The 21,124-nt window shown below is 37.0% G+C and overlaps 1 protein-coding gene across 1 annotated transcript; it reads right to left on the reverse strand.

Annotated features, from left to right (window-relative positions):
- Positions 1 to 4,539: 4,539 nt before the first annotated feature.
- LOC139725462 (transmembrane protein 135-like) lies at positions 4,540 to 20,910 on the reverse strand. The gene is made up of 6 exons (XM_071636537.1): positions 20,767 to 20,910; positions 17,743 to 17,882; positions 11,825 to 11,914; positions 10,605 to 10,638; positions 9,829 to 9,894; positions 4,540 to 4,590 (listed from the first exon to the last, which is right to left on the reverse strand). The coding sequence occupies exons 1-6, from the start codon at positions 20,908 to 20,910 to the stop codon at positions 4,540 to 4,542; spliced, it is 525 nt and encodes a 174-aa protein (XP_071492638.1).
- Between the last annotated feature and the right edge of the window lie 214 nt (positions 20,911 to 21,124).

A 21,124-nucleotide genomic window follows, 5' to 3' on the forward strand; every position in this document is an offset into this window, starting at 1 on the left:
TGGTTGTAATGATGACCATTATATTTTCATGAAAAACTGTCTTAAGTTTAGTCAATAATTTGTTACAATGATAAAAGTGAAATTAATAAACTGCAGGCTTTGATGCAACATTGATTAGAGTTAAAAATGTCTGAATGAAAACTTACATCCTTGTTTGTTGAAGCCTTCTTTTAAACCATAAGTATGACAGTATGAAAACTTTGCAAAGTATTTGCTTGCTTTCCACAAGACTACACACAGATTTTTAGTCCTTATAGTCGAGTGGGGGTTATGCAACACATTAAATTTCTCATACTGCCTGGATTTATCAGTATCAAAATCACATCATCTCATTTGCCATACTATTTTGAGTTTAATACATGTCTTGAACAATATAATCTAATAATAATATACGTGATTATGTTCTGCTGGCATGTTTTACAATTTGAGCAATGGAATTGAGACACGAAACACTTGTAATATTGTGCCAGTTCATTTTTCTTTTTTTCTTGAAATAAGGAATGCATTTTGATTTTAGGTCAGTATGATTATTAGACCAAACTGACCAACGATTACAGTCTCTACAGACCCAAAGTCAGTCTTAGTTTTTTAGGTCTTTCCCTTGTCCCCTCATCAGCCACATATTAAATCAAGCTGAATTCACTCTGACTGTGCTATCAAAGGGACTTAACAAGGGCCTCCACTGGGAATGGCGAAAGAGTGAACATTGAATAGTGACAGATAATCTGATGGAGCGCCAATCCCAATCACAACACCAGGAGGGCAAGGAGCAGACACATCTACACTGCTATCAAAGGCTTCTTGGATCCTCTACAGATGAAAGTGGAAAGTCTGACAGTCATGAGTTCATTTATTTTTCTGTTTATCAAGTTCTGTCACACTTTGCATTCTTGAACGAAGACTACAGATGTCAATATGAAAAGCAGATGAGGTGACCAATAAAATGATGGATTTGCCTTGTGAAATAATGCTTTAGATCCCCTTTTTTCCCCTTTGGGGCTCCTTTGGGGCTCCTTTGGGGCAAACTAACCCAAAGTGAAGATAATATGAAAGCAAAATATCAAAAGTGTTTGATGTTGCTACTGACAAAATATGACAAACATAACTAAGCAAAAAGACCAAAAATAAATAAATAAATTTAAATAAATAAATAGATTAATTAATTAATTAATCAATCAATAAGGGAACAAATAAATTAATGAATAAAATTGTAAATCTATATAGAATAGAGTTCGGATTTCCCAAGAGTTGCAGGTTACTTCAACTTTGTTCATTTCTCTTTTTTTGTGGACTTTTGATCGCTATGAATACAACAGTTGCAAATCTAGTTAAGGGCAACTGCAAACAGAACATTTTGGGCAACCATAAAGCAATCACAATACAATGCAGTAAAGAAAATGTATGAATATCTATGATAGTTATGAACATTCTGTCATTCTTGAATCTTCCCTACCTGTGCTTAGCCATTGTAAGGGTAATTATGTCAGGAAGCATAAGGAAGATATATAGCAAAAAATGCTGAACATTCCTACATGCTTTTTGTAACTTTGATATCCAGAAATGATTCATGGGGAATGCAGATGAAAACTTCATGTAATGACAGAAAAATAATCAGATAAATAAATACATGCTTTAGGAAGCTACAAGGACTGCTAATCAATAACCATTTTTCTAACCTTCAGTGTTGTCTACAAGTGGCCAGTGAAGAAATGATGAAACAAATATAATCTAAAATGGTCTGTAAACCTCTCTAAGTTAGTACGGTAGTGTAACTTCTGCACACAGTATTCCAAAACATCTTTGTACACACAGAAGGGCATTTTGCACAAAGCACAAAGGTTCTGATAAAAGTTACACAACATAAAACTTTGTTATTTTCTTTCAAAACACCATGAGAACTGTGAAATTTTATCATGATATGCCACTACAAAAACACCTGTTTGCCTACGTCGACCACCATTAGCAAAATGCAAACATACAGCATTATATCAGTTCATCACACCAATTTTCTGATTCAGACTTCACATTTCGTTCAATTATGCTGAAAAAGCTAAACATAATATTGAAATGTAGCACAGATGGTACATACATTAAAGGTGTTCTTTACCTCTGGGAACAGTGATTTCAAAATTTTTTCAAGATATGACATTTAATGCATATGTGTAGTTCTGTTGTACCACAAAACATCCTATCATATGAAATTTTTGTGCTAAAGCCTAAAATATGAGGAGATATTATCTGTATTTTTCTCAATAAATCATAACTGTAGATGGTTTAGTCTGGAAACATTTTTATTATAATTATTGTTCACATTTTGTATATCTAATAATACTGAACGTCAATTTAACTGATTCAAATTTTTACAGTGGTTGTTTCTATCCCTAACTCACTAACTATTTTAAAGCACTAATGCTGGGTTTTTGTTTCATCTGCAAATGGTAAATTATACTGTTAATTAAAGAAAACATAAACAATGTCAAGATAATATGCGAACACACAAAACCTCAGATTCACACATATTGACAGTAAGAGACTGAGATAGGCAGAGTGGGAGACAGAAAGAGGAAGAAGGAAGGGAAGAGAGAAAGAGAAGGGGGGGGGGGAAGAGAAGGGGGGTGGGAGAGAAGACTGGTGTTTCATAACAAGATGGTGGGTCTCAGTTATGACCATGAATGGAAAGAAAGTTGGAAAACATGTTTGTAGTTTGTAGTTTGTAGAAAGGAAAAATTTGATTATTTTTCATTAAAGATTGACACTCAAAAAAACTTGATATGGCACAGAGCCAGAGCCTAAGAGAGACAGAGAGAGAGAGAGGGAGAGAGAGGGGGGGGGGGGGGGGGAGAGAGAGAGGAAGGGCATACTGCAGCATGATATAGAATGAATTTATAAGGGCACATATATCAGGAGCTGGGATCAACACACCCACACTACTGCCTACCCACATCAAGCAGACACTTTGGGGGGCAGACAATCAAATCTTTCCATCACATCAAGGTACATTAACAGGCTAGTAATCACTTCTTTTGCTCACTTGTCCACGAAGCTTCAAACAAGTAAAGCAAAAATGCATGCAAAAAAAAACCAGAAAAGAGTAATTTTCTATTGAGCTTCCATGCATGTGTCAACCAAATGCTATTAGCAACTAAAAAAAAAAAAAAAAAAAAAATCAGATGCATTCGTGCACTGAGGTAAAGCTGCTGTGGAGTGTAAAAATTCAAGGTGGAGTTTTGTGTGACACATTTCATGTCATGGCATGAAAATAACATGGACATGTTTGACTGACAAAGCCATCGTTTGCCTCATGAAAGTATATTTCTGGTATCAACCATCTTGCCTTGATAAGAGAGCCCCATTCTAACACATGACAGACCTTGAATGTCAGTGGCTTCGTTTGTGTCTCTTTTTAGCTCTTTTTTTTTTTTGAATTTTTTTTTTGAGGCCAGGAGTACAGGGTGCCTCCATCACGCACCCACCATCTCTTATGACTCTGCCTGTATGTTTGCATGCTGTCGAACTGTGCCAAAACTCACACAGCTCTTCCTGTTGAACCTCACTACATGCTATGCAGCCTGATATGAAATCTGCTCTATGCTACTGTACTGTGGCTTTGGAAATAAAACAATAAACTCTTGCCAGTACCATGTGCTGATAAACTTGCAAAACATGAACATACACTGTAAGTATGCATTATATTGCAAGCCTAGGTTATTTTTGTTTTGTTTTCAAAGTAATATTTCAGTGATCTATAACTATTCTGATTTTTTTTGTTTTAAATGTTTTAACCATTTCTATACAATATGCTCTGGATGGTTATAAGACTACTGAAAACAACAAGAAGAAAAATTCTTCAGTGCAGTGTGCAGAAGATTGTGACATGATCATTTACACGGGAGCATTACACCACAGATTAAAACATTCACATAGCGTGTCAGTGCGAACACAAAATGAGTGACTGACAGACGATAGAGACACACAACCTCCCATCCTGCCAGGAGGGAGATGAGAAAGGCGATGTAATGAAGTGTGACAGGTTGGCATAGACACTAGCCACACGGTGGTTAACCCTTCCACTGCCTCTGGAGATATTATGAATCACTCCACTGATAATGACATATTGTGCCTGATGGCCCATTGCTGTCAGGAAGCATCAAATTGAGATTCTACAATTCTACAGATGTAAGAAGAAATTTGTCTCCCTGAGATGACAGCTCAAGGTCTTCCTCTTATTCTCTCAAAATAAAGTTACACACACACACACACTGTGTGATAAATGCTGCCTCCTCTCCAACCCCATTAAAAAATTGAAAATGAAATACCCGTAGGATGCAAGAATTTAACACAAGATTTAGATTACACTAGGGTAATCATGTATAATGGTTATCTATAATGTATGTGGTACAGCTGAATGTAAGCATCCATTCAAACATAACACCAGCATTGCAACAAACACAAATGTGTCCCATGAAAAGCTTACAGCCATATATTTTACCTGTCTTTTTCAGTATGACATCAATTCATGACACCAAGACAAGAAATCTCTTACCTAAACATCAGGAACAGGACAGCTGATGAAATGGCATACAGCAAGACCTAGTCATGCAAACATAAAAACAAGCAAACAAAAAATTGACAGCAATTTTAGAGAGCTAACTTGGCATGACTTCATATATCAAATGATAGGTTTCTCCCTCATTTTTCTCTCTTTATAAACAAACATACACATATACATTCTCACACACACAGTCAACCTGCTCTAGAGACAAACTTCGAATTGTAACAGCGTCAATACCTTTGAGTCTGAACAGAAGACTTATCTTCTCCAGCAACTTTGTGAATGATGTGTGACACATTGTGGGAGCCTTTGAATGTTTCTACAGATAAATGGCGCTATATAAATGCTGTTTCATCATCATCATCATCATCATCATCATCATCATCAACTGTCAAGAACAATCACTTGCCCACAGTGACCCCATAGAGATTCCTTACAAAGAAAATGTGTACTTAATTTTGTAGAGCAACCACCAGTTTAGGATTGACGGAAACATGGCTTCCATTAATAATGTTTCCAGTATCTTGGAGTTGATCCTGGAGTAAGATAATATCTTTCATGAGCTGTGTTACACTATGGCCATGGGTGAAATGTTGTGACATGTTTACCCCTTGAGTCATCAATTCAAGCTACATTCAATCTGATCACAACACTCAATAGTGCATTTCTATAAATAAAGACTCAAGTTATTTTATGACATACAGAGCAGTAGCCCTGTAGGCATGATTAGAAAGCTATTGCTCTCAAAAATCAAGGCAGCTGCACTCAAGCCACACTTGGCATCTACAGGTGAAGTTTCATAGTAGATAGAAAGATCAGGCAGTGAAAGTGAGGGTTTTTATCTCTAGCCCAAGACATGAATAAGTAGATAAGACATACTTTGTGCCTTTGAAAGAGGTGTGTGTCCTAGAAGTCACCACATGCTACTACAAGGCTGATCTCCAGTATCAACATCTGTCAATCATTACTTGAACATTTAATACCAGCAGAGATAACTGACCCTGTCTACTCCTCTACATCTCCCTGGGCTATGAAATAATTGTCCTGATAAGAGAAGATGGCACTGTCTCCGCCCAGTGGCCCAAACACAGACACACACTTTCTGCTGCCAAATTTGGAACTCCGTGGTTGCCATGACACTGTCAGAAAAGACATCTTGAAGATGTTAAAGGGGGAGAAAGGGTTTACAATTTCCCTTGCTCCCATAATTTACAATGAGGTTATGTATTTATTGGTCACTGAAATCTCAACACTCACAAGACAAGAGTTTCTTGCAAATTCACAGGGGTCTTGTGTTCATAATGCATCGTTAGGCATTTATGTCTGGTTTTATTTAGCTTTTCATTTCTACCGGCTGATGGAAATAAGGCTTCCACATTGAACAAGAATTTGTCGGACAATTCATTACAGTTTCCATTTTGCCACTTTACGGCATCACCGTGAAGTGACTAACAACAACCATTTTCAAATATTTATAAGATTCTAAAGTCATTCATCTCACAACTTACAAGTTGGCTGACCTTGATGAACATTGACTGAGTAGGTCATTCGTATTTCCTTATACTTTACCTTCACCAATAAATAAATCATATCATATCCTGTGCTAGATCTAGAAAAATAACAATCAGATGATAAAAAGTATCAAAATATGATTACAATAATCTGACTCCTTGCAGGGCATAAAAACTGAAAGTTTCCTGAATTTCATTTGTTAAAAGAGTGCAAACAAATTCTGACTATAATTGCAGAATTTCTACATCTCAATGCAAACATAACATGTAATGTGTGCAATCACTGATCATGTATTTGCTAAAACGATAACAGCTATTGTTGGCAAGAGATTTTGTCAATGTTATAATTTCCATGCACCTAATGACACTTTGGTCACAGTGCTAGAAGCAATGTGTCTCATTCCAGTATCTAACTCACACATCAGCTCTGCCTGCTGAGACTCATGCTATGAAGGTATTCTCCAGCCAGGATTACAGGCAAACATAAACACTGCCCTCAGGGTTGACTGAAGGAGAATGTTGTTTGGATCTGCATCTTGAATAGTTGATATCTTTGAGGCATAGCACTTATTCTTGTTTTCATAACTTATTAGTTGTGTGAAGTGCACTGTTGAAACATTACTTGTGTGTGTGTGTGTGTGTGTGCGTGTGAACAATAATGAGCACTTCCGAAAAAAGGTACTGTATAAGCTGTTATTTTCATGAGGGTTTAATTTTCGCGAAGGTTTAATTTTCACGAATTTTGCGAATCACAGTTGGATTGCGAATTTAACAACACGTGGAAATGTCTCAAAGCGCTTGGGTGATGGTGCGCTTACATCAGCCTCGGCATCAATTTGCAAAAACCACATCTCATGAAATTGGCGGTGACCTCTTCATTTGCAAAAATATCTGTAAGCGAAAATAACAGCGTAACAGTATGCTGAAAGGTGGTCTGAAAGAAAATGACAGGAACTTATTGCAAAACAGGACAACAAAAGATCCTTAACCCATTGAAGACTAGTCCCGAGTATACACGGGCAGATGGCTACGGGAAATGTGTGTTGCAGCAAAATCTGCTCGTCCTCAGCAGGTACAAGAAAGGAGAAGCTAAAGTCCAGAATTAAATAGTTTATAAACAAGGTATGGACAGATTCTGTCTTGCCCATCTACCACAATTACATATGCACACCTTAATGTGAAATGGATAAATGGAATAATATTCTAAAGCAGTATGAGGAATGTGCAGAGGTATCAGTGGCAAATTGCGTATTAAAATATGGGAAGCACAACTGCATGAGTGTCAGTACCAATTATATTCATTACAATAATAAACAAGGAAAAGTAGAAATTACGCGGTGCGTAATATATGTCCCCGCCGGAAGTAGCATTTAGTAGCAAAATGTACAATATAGGTAAAAAGATCAAGGTCAAAGGTCAAAGAAGTCAAAGGTCAAAATTCTATGTAGAAGTTTTGAAGCCCTCACCTAGTGCCATCACATAAAGCAAACAGAATCGAAATCGGGTTAGAAATGGCGAAGGAGTAGCATTTTGTAGCCAATGTACAATATAGGTAAAAAAATCAAGGTCAAAGGTCAAAGAAGTCAAAGGTCAAAATTCTGTGTAGAAGTTTTGAAGCCCTCACCTAGTGCCATCACATAAAGCAAACGGAATCGAAATCGGGTTAGAAATGGCGAAGGAGTCGCATTTGGTAGCAAAATGTACAATACAGGTCAAAAATCAAGGTCAAAGGTCAAAATTCTGTGCAGAAGTTTTGAAGCCCTTACCTAGTGCCATCACTTAAAGCAAACGGAATCGAAATCGGGTTACAAATGGCGAAGGAGTAGCATTTTGTAGCAAAATGTACAATATAGGTCAAAAATCAAGGTCAAAGGTCAAAGAAGTCAAAGGTCAAAATTCTGTGTAGAAGTTTTGAAGCCCTCACCTAGTGCCATCACATAAAGCAAACGGAATCAAAATCGGGTTAGAAATGGCGAAGGAGTAGCATTTTGTAGGCAATGTACAATATAGGTCAAAAATCAAGGTCAAAGGTCAAAGAAGTCAAAGGTCAAAATTCTGTGTAGAAGTTTTGAAGCCCTCACCTAGTGCTATCATATAAAGCAAACGGAATCAAAATCGGGTTAGAAATGGCGAAGGAGTAGCTTTTTGAAGCAAAATGTACAATATAGGTCAAAGGTCAAGGTCAAAGGTCACAACTGAAATTCTGTATACAAGTCTCAAAGCTCCCATGTAGTGCTATCATATAAAGCAAACAGAATCAAAATCGGGTTAGAAATGGCGAAGGAGTAGCATTTTGAACATTTTGATCACACACGGACGCACAGACGGACGGACAGACGGACAGACGGACACACGGACACACACACGTACGGAGCCCGTTTCATAGTCCCCTGCTCGAACTCGTTCGGCGGGGACAATTAGGGTGAAAATAAGACTTTAACTATTTAATATACGATAGACACATATGAACAATCAGCTCCCTCCACCTTCTGAAATAGGGAAAATAGACTTCAATGTTGCATGCTGAGTGATTCAGAGGTTTGTGTTTGGATGCTGGACTTAATCTACTTCTTCTGTGTGAACTGAGAGAGGGCAACGATTCATATCAGAACCATCTAATCAGCAAACAGTCCCACATCTTGCTGAATTGATCCTATCCATTTAAACCATAGTATAAATGATTACAAGAATAAGCAAATAACGCATACCACACTTGTGTTGCACCCCGTATCCATCTCTTTCTCTTTCTCTCTATCATTCTTTTCTCTCTCTTTCCTTCTCTTTCTATTTTTTTTTCTCTTTTTCTTTCAAGTTTCTATCTCTTTTCACCACACAGTCAAAGTCCAGCAGCATAGTTCACATGTTAATCTCCCTGGATCTCTTCTATCAGCTAATACATTTCTACTAGCTTCAATGGTCTAACTGTACTCTGATTCCTACTTTATTTGTGTGTGCTCTGCATGCACCATGCACAACCATCAGGGGGTTTTTCATAAAGGATTTCAGTCAATCTTAAATCTTAAATCTTAAGATCAATTTAAAATTACAATACGTATTGTGTGCCTTCCATGATATTCTAACTTCCAAATAATGAAAATTGTTCATGCAGGGCATGATATACAAAATAAAATGACCGACAAAGAAATTTTTCTGTAAAGTTTGATAACAATTTCAAGTAGATTCTGAAACATTAAATTGAACTGAATATGAAAAAAAAAAAAAGGCATACCATAATTCTAAGTTGATCTTAACTTTTTAGATTGACTTTAGTTCTTTAGAAAACACCCCTGGATACCTCATCATTTGTCCAAATGGAAATTCATATAAAGAACAGGATAAGAAAATTCACATAGTTCCCATAGGACTACTAAATAGTTGTGATAACACAATGTGTTGCTTTATAGATAGGCAGCACTAAAAGTTGCATCTCTGTAGTAAGATTTGTATTCTCCTGCATGTCAAAAAATCTTAATACTACACTTACAAAGTCTCTGAAATCAAACAGTATTCAATACATTGGGCTAAAAACATCTAACCTTTCTTCTCTCATAAGTAACTGCTTCACAGTAACATGAAAGAACAATTAATTGTTATTCAACATTTCAATTTGTTCAAGATCATGGGAAAGAACACACTATTCACCATGCATATCAATGATAGTTTTGCCAAGGGTAGACCACTAATATCTCTGTTTGGCACACTTTTTAACAAAATACATTTTGAAAACAAACAAGCAAACAAACAAACAAGCCCTCAGGCTCTCACCTCTCCATATCTGACTGGAGTCACATGACCTCGCTGGACTAACATATTGAAGACTACTTCCATGGCCTGTCAAAAAACAACAACAAAAGATACATCATCTTCAAATGGAATGTTCTAATGGAATGGGTGTAGTTTTCTGGTTAGGTACAATTCCCAATATGTAGATTTGATTTCAGCCAATTTGTGAGGAACTGATGTTGATCACATCAACTTTAGTCTATCTGGAAGAACAGTGCAAACAGCCAAGGCTACAACTATTCTTCATATAGGCTGCTGTTACTCAAACTTTACTTCCCATAAGGCTAGAGCAAGACTACCTACTGTAGCATAAACAACCCAGTGACTCCATCCAGTAGCAATCATTAGTTTTTGCTAGCAGGAAAGAATCTTCATTCAAGAGGAAATGACATTTTAAAGGTGCCAGAAAACAGCCTGCAGAGAACATTGCCCACAGCTTTGCAGCCAGTCTTCTAAAATGCTATTGGCCAGTAAGAACCATATACACTGTATTTTGCAAATGCCAATTTTGGAAGTGGTCCAGTTTGTGATCACGAGCAACATTGACTGATGGAGAAAGAGATTTTACCCTTTCCAAGAGACAAAAGTAATTTCCCACCTTTAAGAAGATGTGTAGTACCATGCCTTTGTGGCACAGGAGGCAATATCATTGTGCATTGTAAATCTTCATGAATATGAGTCATCTAACAACATTTGTGAAGGTTAAGATGCTGAGAAATATACTGGGTATACATCACACAAGTTCTGACAACACTTACAAGGTTCATTGTGTACAAGGCCAACATTCCTCTCCTGTAAAGAAATAAAACACAAAATTGAAATGTAACTGAAATGAAATTAATCATAAGTAGTCAGTAGAAGTGTACAATGCATTTACCCCATATTCACCAAAGGATAGCCCTAGTTTAATAACATGTATACCAATAGAAATTTTCAATGACAAATTCTCACAATACATCGAAAGTCAGGACGTAGAAGATGTCTAGAATTTCAAATGTCAACAAAATGATGCAAAGTGGAATAGACAGAATTGGCACTTTACCAGAGAAAAACAGTGGAATCCCATTATTAAGAGGTCAGATAAAACAAAACCATCTTATAACAAATATAAAGGTGATTTCGCAGGTCCCAATTCTTTATTATCTCTTCATTTTTGTACCTCTATTTAGTGACAAATTGGACATAACAAGGCGAGTGTCATGGTTTTTAGGTTCTTGCTACAGTGAGGTTCCTCTGTCGGTATGAACACAACACAGTTATTCAGGCAGAAAGTGTGAATCTACACCACATTCAAGCTGACCCCAATAAACAGTGTCAGATCAGTTGATTGGTGGAGAGTGTTTCCATCAAAACTGGACATAAAATAAGACAGCTATGGAATTCAGTTGTACATTTCAGTTTTACATCTTGTCATCAAACAGTAATTTCAGTCGTAGCCACACCTGGAATTATAAGAGTCAATGGTGTTATCATCCTAAAACTCTCTCACTGCTCTTTGCATAAGAATACCATTAAAATCATGTTTTTGATATATGATTTCTCAACCGCAACCTCACATACCACTAAACGTTATTGTTGCTAGGTTATTACAAGACCCAACAATATGACGCAAAAGATACATCTTATTCTTATTAATCTAATGTCACAGAACAGTAAATTTGGTACAGATTTGAGAACAGTTTAATGGGAGACTTGTGAGGTGATGATATCTACCAATATGAATATTTAGTTGCAACTTATTTTATCAGTGACAAATGTTTGACATGATAAACTTTCAGATTGAACAACATTTTTGCATTTTGGGTACTATCTTAAAGACACCTCTAGAATTCTGTTCAACTGAATTTAATCCATTAATGTAATTGTGAATGTGGCATGGAACAGCACTTGAAGTAAATGTGAGCCAAGTTTGTTTGGAAACATTCCACAATGACCCGAGTTGGTGACAGCCAAAAACTACTGAGTAACATCCTCCTACCTTCCTTTCCTTTCCAGTAGAATGGCTATGACGCATGCTGGGAAGCAAGCTATGAAGCCAAAGCCTGGGTAGAAACCTCCTAAAAGATGCCTGTAGTCCAGGGACAAAACAACAGTGTAGATATTTTAATCACTGGAATGTCAGAACTCCTTCAGTTGACACATAGCTTGCATTGTAAAACATTTAAGCTATCTCTTTTGACATTTGTGTATATCAATGACCCTTGACCTCAGTACAAACTAAAAATACTCCATAATTTCTAATATATATATATATATATACATATATATTATATACATATATAAAAGATGTGATACTATTCAGTAAACTTTTTGCAAGACAAATTCCTTGCCACTGCACAATACACTATAGGTTTCTTACATTTCCTCATCTTTTTTTTTTACTGCATTTCATTTGTTGAAATGTATTCCAAATGGCAGAACTAATTTTTCCCACAATAAAGGCAACCTTATGTAAAATTGCTGAATTCTTGCAAAGTCCCAAATTCTGATGCCCGTTACCGGACTGATACAATGTCATGTTCTGATTTAATTTTCTAAAACTGTCCTACAAATTTTAATCTGGTTAACTCTTTAAAGACCAACATTTCAAAATGATGCTAACATTGTAAGCATAGAAGTTTCCAGCAGCACTGACAATGGATTTTTTTTTTTTTTTTTTTTTTTTTTTTTGATAAGAAATGGTACGCCTTACATTCAGATCCACTAAAAGTATATTGTGATCATGATAAATACACCTTCAAGTCACTGCAGTGGGGCCATCTTTGTTCATGTCCCTGCCCAGATTTCTTGCAAGAAATTTTAACCTTTTCATGGACCTTGATGCAATTATATACTTGGAGCATGTAAAGTGAGGTAGGTCTAGCTAGTAGAATGGTGGTTAAGGCACACACACACAAGAGAGATGGATACACATGATACATGCACACAGGTATAGAGAGACAGTGTGACCCAATTCACACTGACAAACTAAGGGCAGTCTCAGTAGGTCCCTGCTCAGAATGCCCCTGCTCAGAATGCATTGAACTCCAACCCAACTATGAAGTATTTCACAGGCAAATGTGACTTGTCCCAACTTAAAGGTTTCAAACCAATTTCCAGATTTCATAGTCTAAGGCACCCGCAGAGGTTTTGGAAACTCCTACCAAATCATTGCAAAACTTTGCTTTTCTTTCATTATCACATCTGAATGCCACTTCCCACTTGAAGGAAGGGAAGGATAACAACTTCATATAGAAAGTCTGACAACAATTTCACTGATAGGCCCCTATATCATTGTCTTTTTTTTTTGGGGGGGGGGGGGGAGGGAGATATTTCTGTTTTTGGAACCACCACACTGGTCTGTCAACTAAGGTCTGTTTGGCAACATTTTGTAAAATTGGTCTTAGGTGAGTCTACTCTATCTTTTTTTACTCCTGTTTTGCCTGATCATTTGTGCTGAAAAAAGAGTATAAGTGTGATTAAAAAGTACTGCTGGAACATCATCTGGATGATTCTTGAATGAACTGCTCATATTTTGTAAGTGTGTTGGGGTTATTAATAACAAAGTGATGACACTGCTTTTACAGCATAGTTAATGAACAAGCACAGGGTCTTTACAAAGGTCAATAGTTATTGTCCTTTAAAGTTTTGATGTCAGCATAGGGACAAGTGACATAGTTATGTTTGTTGAACTTCAATGTCTGCTAGTGGTGTGTATTGTCTCATATACGGACCTACTGATATTAAAGCCAAAACACAGTTCTCAGAAGGCTGCAATCTGCCAGGATATTGAGTTGTTTTAGAGTATTTTTGAGATCAAAGGAGTAAAATAATTTCAATCATGGTACACAACTTTCATTCCAGAAGCTCCCTCCCTTTTCAGTAGTAGGTAGGTAGAATGTTGCGTGATGATGGATAATGCCCTAGCAATTGTATCTTTCAATGAGCTGCATGTGATTCACTGCAGTGCAGCAGATCAGTGGATACTGCTGCGGCCCGATTTGCTTATCATCAATAATTGATTAAAAAAAATTATGTAGCAAACACAATCGGTAAGCTCTGAAATTGTAATACTTCCAGCAAATCCTTTTGGCTAATATTGTGCATTTTCGTGGTTACCCAACTGAAATTTTGTTATATCACACATTTCTTATGCACATCTGTACATTTTAGAGCAAAAATTGACAGTTCCACAGGCATATGAGAACTATGTTTTCACTTTCATTTTTCACCCGACTTTCATTGGAAGTTTGAAGAAACACTGACCATTTTCAGTTGGTGAGACCATCAGGGAAAAAATGCTTGAAAGTAATGATTAATATGTACATAGAAATGGATGTCAATATCTGCTAATCTACTGTATGTGATAAAAGTATATAAGAATTTGGATTATTGAATAAACTTGTTAATATAAAGATCAGAATTGTCCCACACATACTTTCCTTCCTATAATAAGCTTGATAATGGAATCACATGCTAATCCTCTGTTTAAAAGGTTTGGGATTCAAATTGTCCTCAACCAGTCACTATGGATATACCAATGACAAAAATGACCATTATAGACATTATGATGCTAATTGTGTATGAAGCAAACTGTCATTTACAGAATGTTTAGGGACCTTTGTGTTGCAATAAATATCAAGATATGAATAAAGAGCTTAGTTTTTTTCCAGATTGATTTAAATTCTGTTTGATTGACATGTCAATGACAATAAAAAAGAAGTGAGATCAACATCTCAAAGCTCATCAAATCTCAAGTCTGTTGTAGGCCTAATATTTGTGTTTAGTTTAAACTTTGTAGTGCCAATTTATCCTGGTCCTCCATTGACACTTTTAGATACACACTTCCATCAACTTTTGAATTTCATCTCCTTTTGCCATGCAAAGTAATTTCAAATATGAAATGTATTCATTGGACAATAATCAACATCAATCAAGGGAACACCATACAAGATGTATCGATATCTGAAGTACACTTCCTTTCAAACCCAAACTTGCCAAAAACAGTTCAGCAGTTGTGTTACAACTCATGCAATTGACATAAAATAACAAAAATTCTAGATCCAAAACATAACAGCTGAAACTAACAAAATTATTGGAGGGCACAGGAGAAAACCTCATGTGTTCCTGTAATACTTTTCTGATCTTTCAATTTTCACAAGTGGCCTTTCAGAAACGACTACTTCTCTGACAAAAACACACAAAAAACATATAACCAAGATAAACAAACTCCTGGAAACCCACCTTGCTTCTATGAGCTGTAAATTTGAGAGTTTCTGTCACGATTCACTGGTAATACAGCAGTGTCAAGTCACAAACCTATTAGAGTACTGGTGTTTATACATCCCTATTTGTGATCTCCTCATCTGGTGTAAGCATGGGACTACAGCTGAGGAAAAGGTTAATGCTACAAATGAATGATGCAGCATGCCATGAAATGGGATATGGAAGCGCATTTGGAAAAAGCATTTGGAAATTGATATACAGCTATGAGATTTGAGCATCTGAAGAGATTTTATGTGCTGAACCTGCTCTAAGTTTCTGTAAGAATTTCACCATCCTTACAGAGAAAAATTTGAAGTTAGGTGTACATCACACGAGGATTTCTTCCCAACTTAAAATTGGTATCAACAGTATGTGTATATGTAAAAATACCAAAAGCAACAGAGAGAGAGAGAGAGAGAGAATAAAAAGCCAAAGGAAAGCTTAGATGCCTCAAATACTGGCCAAATAATGTTTATGTCTCTAAGGCACTTGTTAGTATAAGGGTGGCTGTTGATAGCCCTAGACAGCAATTTAATGCTTATATGCATTATCCATGGACTCAAGGATAATATATATTGGGTAATGTCATGAATGGGACAGGGAACCTACTGTAGCCAGTTATCATGGAGGTAATGTGAATTGAGTACCTTGATATGGTCAAATGGTGATGATCACATATAATGACCCAACTAATTAAGTCAATTCTATGAAAGACAGTTCTCACATGTGTGCATTGATAATGGTAATGAATAACAACCCATGACCAAAGTAAGATCAGCACTTCTGAACTCTGAATCTCACATGCTCTATAGGAAGCAGAAATGTCTTATTGAAAACAATGGTTAAAATCAAAGGGAAATTAGCATAAACAATTCTACTTTCACTAATTGCAAACTTAACTAAAGTGTCTTTTAAGACATACCCTTGACCTTGAAGCTGAACTGACAAATTTTCAAGTTTAATTTTTCACTCACTTCCCTGAAAAAGAATACCATCCATTCATATCAGTGTCTGGGTGATATCTAAGTTTGTCTAAGCATATGTAAATCAAATGTCTTCATTAATAGGTCATGTTGAAATATGGAAAACCACTGGAATAAACAGGACTTTTGAAGCCTTCAGCCAAGTGTATTCACATTCCTTTCCAATCCTTTTATCTGCTGCTTTGACAACTCAAACGACAGTTACATTTCTGACATTGTCTTGCTGAGATAGAAAATGATTAACCCCTTACTGCGATGAGGGGGAAACACAGCAAAAACTGAATCAATTTTCTGCCAACATCTCAAAGGAACTTGTTTACAATATCACTTAAACATATTTATTTTGTCATAATGTAAGGCTCAAGTTGAAAAGTGCTGACCTCATAATGTAAAGTGGGTTATTGGCAATTCTCAGAAGGTAATGTAAAAGAAAAAATAAAGAAGTGAAATGCTACATTTCTAAATCATAAACTTAAAAGGAAAAGTGATGCTTGGTCTCAGTACCTATAGACACATATGTCATACATGAAGAGGGCTGCATTGGTAGCCAAAAATACTGATGACTGAAGGATTTCCGGAAGAAGCTCTTTTTGAAAATACTGCCAACCTCTCTTACGAACTAAAGCAGAAATCTGTGTGGGATATACATATACACACACAACATAAAAAGGAAGATATTTTTAAAGAAATCAAGCTTACACAGTGATTATAGTGAATAGTGAGTTATCTATGATGATGCCATAGTAGCAAATTGTGCAAACACACCTTGGAAACATTTTAGTCTGTTACAAAGCATTTTGTGCAGGCAATTCTTCATGAGAATTTAGGCTCATATCAAGCTCATACACTAGTGTAAGTACAAGGCTATGAGTGATATCTACCAAATGAGTTTGTGAGTGATGGCAATTACTGAAAATATTCTATCATTATTGTACCTGTAATGTGTAGTATAAGCATAAGATATCTTGCCATTCAGCTTTGTCTGAATTCCAATTATCTGGTGTACTGTGGCTAAAAATTCAGTACGGTATATTAAAACAGCAGCATACTGACTAATAGTGACAGTCTTGAATGGAGAGCACACTCATTGATCAGGCTTACAAGAGCATGCTTATCAACAAGGCACATTAGTTCTGTACAATGGTTACACATCATGTGAGAGCACATTTACCACTGACATCATCATGAATAACACATACTGTGAAGGCCAGTATCAGTCCATGAAAACATGATCTCATATCTGCAAGCTGCTGAGTGAACTCTGACCTCAGGTCAAAGTTCTCCACAGACGGAGCTTGGCGTGATCATTGGAAAATCTTCTTTACAAACCAATGTTAAGAATGATGAACTCGAATAAGTATTGAAGAAACCAAAGTTTAGACAGCGATTGAACACCAAGATGTCTGCAGTTGATTCTTACAAAAGCCTATGTTGAAGAAAATATTCATATTTGTTTTTGTACCAAATGTACATTGAAAAGGAGACATGAACAAGAAATAAACCAAGTCATATTTTGTTAAACCTTTGCGTACACTTGCCTTCATGATCTCATAACTGGCCTTGACAAAATTCTGACACCACAAACAAAAAATTTCTTGAAAACACAGAAAATGTGTTTTTTTACAAAGCTGTGACAAAAATATATCATGCATTTGAATGGAGCCTGTACCTAAAAAAACAGAATGATGCTATAACAAGTGAAACATTGACACTGAGAAAGGATGTAGACTGGATCACATCTCTCAGGTAAGCCAGTACACGGGTGATGGAGAAGGGACGACCTTGATGCAGTCCATAGAGATGAGATATCTGTGAAAGTGAGAGGTAGTTTGCCAAAACAAAAAACAACCAAGTTACAGAGTGAATTGAGACAATGACTTTAGTTTTCACCACAATATGCAACATTGCTTTCCTGTCTTTTCGTTTTGTTATGTTTGATCTACAAGCAGACCTTGCAAAAACTTAAATCATGGAACTGATCAATCAACCGATTTAATTTAGTTTACAGTTGCACTTTTAGAAAAGAGAACACCTCTTGCATACACTTTTCTTTTCTTTTGCATGTATTTAGAAGTCCCTCCAACAATTATGGAAAGTTAAATCATCTGTTAGAAAACCACTGAAATTTCCTTATCCTTAATTGCCAGCTATCCCTTCATTCATTCCTGAGTTTTGCTAAGAGACTGCAACAGCTTTAGTTCTGTTAAACTGGAAAATCTAACATAATACTAAAACATATTAAGCAATGCTTGATAATGTCAGGCATACCTGAACGAAAAATTATGTTCTTGGAATCTTGGTTTCAATGCGCTTTAATTTTGTGATGATATTTGCTTTGTTTAAAGATTCACTTGATTTATCTATAATGCACCTTTTCCACTTAGGTTGCATTTACATAACTCAACAGCCAGAATCACATTTCAAAACACATTTACAAAATGGTTTGAAACGCAAGGAGTTCTAGCGGAGCCACGTTTGTCTTAACATCATATAATGGCAATTCAAGTGTTGTCACTGTGGAGCTGCTTTGCAAAGTAGAGGTCAACACCGAGGTATGCGGGTTTTTTTTTTTCTGACAGTGTGTATAGTATACTGGAAGTTGACCTTGGCAGCTCCGAGGAATGTGTTTCAAAATGGCCTTGCATTCATCTACTCGCAGAAAGGCACCGTGGTCTCAAATGCTTTTCAAATTGCCCCTTGAATGGCATTTCAAATCCGTGTTTCCAAATGCATTGAAAAGGTAACATGGTTGCGTTATTGCCAAAAAATGCCTCAAATGCATTTAGGATCATGATTCTGCCTCAAAAAATTTTTAGATACAAAAGCACTCTTAGTGTCGCACTCATCATAACCTTGCTGTTTTCCATATGTGACCACCTCCAGCCACAGGGTCTGTGTATTAACCACACCCAATTACTTGCCTGTTTATTTTAAGAAAAAACAAAAAAAATTAAAACAGAATGTAAGCACTTGGCTTTTGACACCTACAATTACATAGAAGATAACATTCTGATTGTACATTCAAAATTTGCACTATTACAGCCACGAGCACAGAAGTTCTAGAGGTCATGAAGTGCTAACAAAACAATTGTTGTTCAATTCTGAAGACTGCCAAGCTCTTTCTGATGGCATGCATAAAATTTGAATATATTCAATTACCAGTACTAATGTCCATTCTCCTCATTGCATCATTACAAATATGATTAATTTTAGACTACAGTACAATCATTAACCCTGCTCTCTCACTGTAAGCATTCATATGCTCCAAAATAATTTCTTCGAATAATTATTTATTGATTCTTCATCTTTTATTCTATGAAAGAGAATGGTATCTGAATTCTGATGCATTCCAATTTCTATGTTGATTTACACAAGGCCTATACAACAGCCTTCAATAATTTTGCTTGCATGACAGGAAACCTTGTTTAACTTTACTTTTAAGTAACTTTACTTTTAAGTATTATTTTAGTATTAGAATTTTGTCTAACGTTAGATCTAGGGTCCTAGACCCATTTGCTTTTTCAATCATTTTTCTTCAGTGAGTCAGTTGAAATGGGTTGCAACATGCAACATTCACCTGACATTTGTAACTCATGCATGGTCTACACAGTAGTTTGTGGTCATGCTAGTATATCAAACATCCTACTAATGTAATATAGACCAATCTATTACGCATATAATACACACCATCCGCCCCCTCAAAACAAACCCTGACCCCACAATCCCTGCGATACCCTGGTCGTGGGTGGGAGGGGTCACCAGTCATTCTGTGTTCGGAGGTGATCCTGCTTCATTGTTTGACTTATTATATATGTTCAATGAAAGAGTATCTAGCCTACTAGCTCTAGTACTACTGCTAACTGCGACAGCCGCCACACGCAGTGTGGCGGCTGCGCCGTGCTCCCATAAAAGATCTTCATGTTGAACAAACGGGTGCCTTTGCGGCGCTATATTTCCTTAATTTTTCAACAGAAACTACTAGGAATACTGACATGGGTCGATGAAACCTAAATGACTATCATCGGCGACTGTTTGATGCATTTCATTGCTTGTGATGCACAAAATGATGTCTTATAAGCAGCTCACCGATGTTCACAGAATTCACAATCACTTGCACAAGCGCACAGAATACTTGAACTATAACATAAGCGAAACTGCGTGGAAGCCGCCAGGACCGCGCCTGGCGGCGCGGTCTCCGGGGCTAGTACTACTGCATGACTGCCTTTCGTTTCACTTGATTTCTTTGTCTGTTTTGAAGTAAATTGTCAACAACATTCGTTCGTTACTCTTAGTCTTAAAACAAAGTTTACTCTACTAGATCCACCGCCGCACCCGGCGGCGTTTTTTTTTTTAAGACGGCACACATTGGGGCATGGCGCGTGTTAAACCTATGGGAAAAACGTTGGGTTAGGGTTTTTGGTTATGGTTAGGGTTAGGGTTAGGGTTGGGGTTAGGGTTAGGGTTAGGGTTAGGGTTAGGGTTAGGGTTAGGGTTTGATGGTTAGGGTTAGGATTAGGATTAGGGTCAGGTTTAGGGATAGGGTCCCCGATAGATTTTTAGTTTCCCCAATCTGTGCCGTCTAAAAAAAACACGCCGCCCGGCGCGCTTCTCAGCAAGCATTGGGCCATTGCCGACAAGAATAACGTTAGTGTGGGCGGCGAAGTTCAAATTTCTCTATGAAATGTGTACATACCAAGTAAAATACAGCATACAGCTTAAGTGAATATTGGGTAGCAGCTCTGGCTATGGAAAACGTGGCTCCGAGACATGTTGGAGACCAGCAGTGCCCGAGTTCATAGCAGGTGCACCTGTTCCACAGCTTACTGGGCGCCGCCATCTTGGACAGTAATCACTTTACACGCAAGCCTGTGGTTTTTCGCAATTTAATTCAATGAAACCGCTCGTGATGCGTCTATGCTTACTCCGCTCAGGTTGCGAAGAGTTCTGTGGGTTTACTTGTACCTGCTTGTACTTACAAGTACAGTGCCTCCGCTCGCGCCGATTCGATTCGTACACGTGCACCAGTGAGTGTTTGTACGCGTTGTGAAAAT

This window comes from Diadema antillarum, unplaced genomic scaffold (assembly GCF_040938485.1).
Source record: "Diadema antillarum isolate AM-2024a unplaced genomic scaffold, OU_Dant_1.0 seq00000042_RagTag, whole genome shotgun sequence".
Classification (NCBI taxonomy): domain Eukaryota; kingdom Metazoa; phylum Echinodermata; class Echinoidea; order Diadematoida; family Diadematidae; genus Diadema; species Diadema antillarum.

Bases quoted from the DNA above. Each gene is read 5' to 3' on its own strand.
- LOC139725462 (XM_071636537.1), bottom strand. From the start codon at position 20,910: ATGGCGGCGCCCAGTAAGCTGTGGAACAGGTGCACCTGCTATGAACTC. The intron at 17,883-20,766 runs GTATGTACACAT...TCACTTTCACAG, and splicing joins TGTATGCTGTATTTTACTTG to ATATCTCATCTCTATGGACT. The intron at 4,591-9,828 runs GTGAGAGCCTGA...TTGCATGACTAG, and splicing joins CTCCAGTCAGATATGGAGAG to GTCTTGCTGTATGCCATTTC.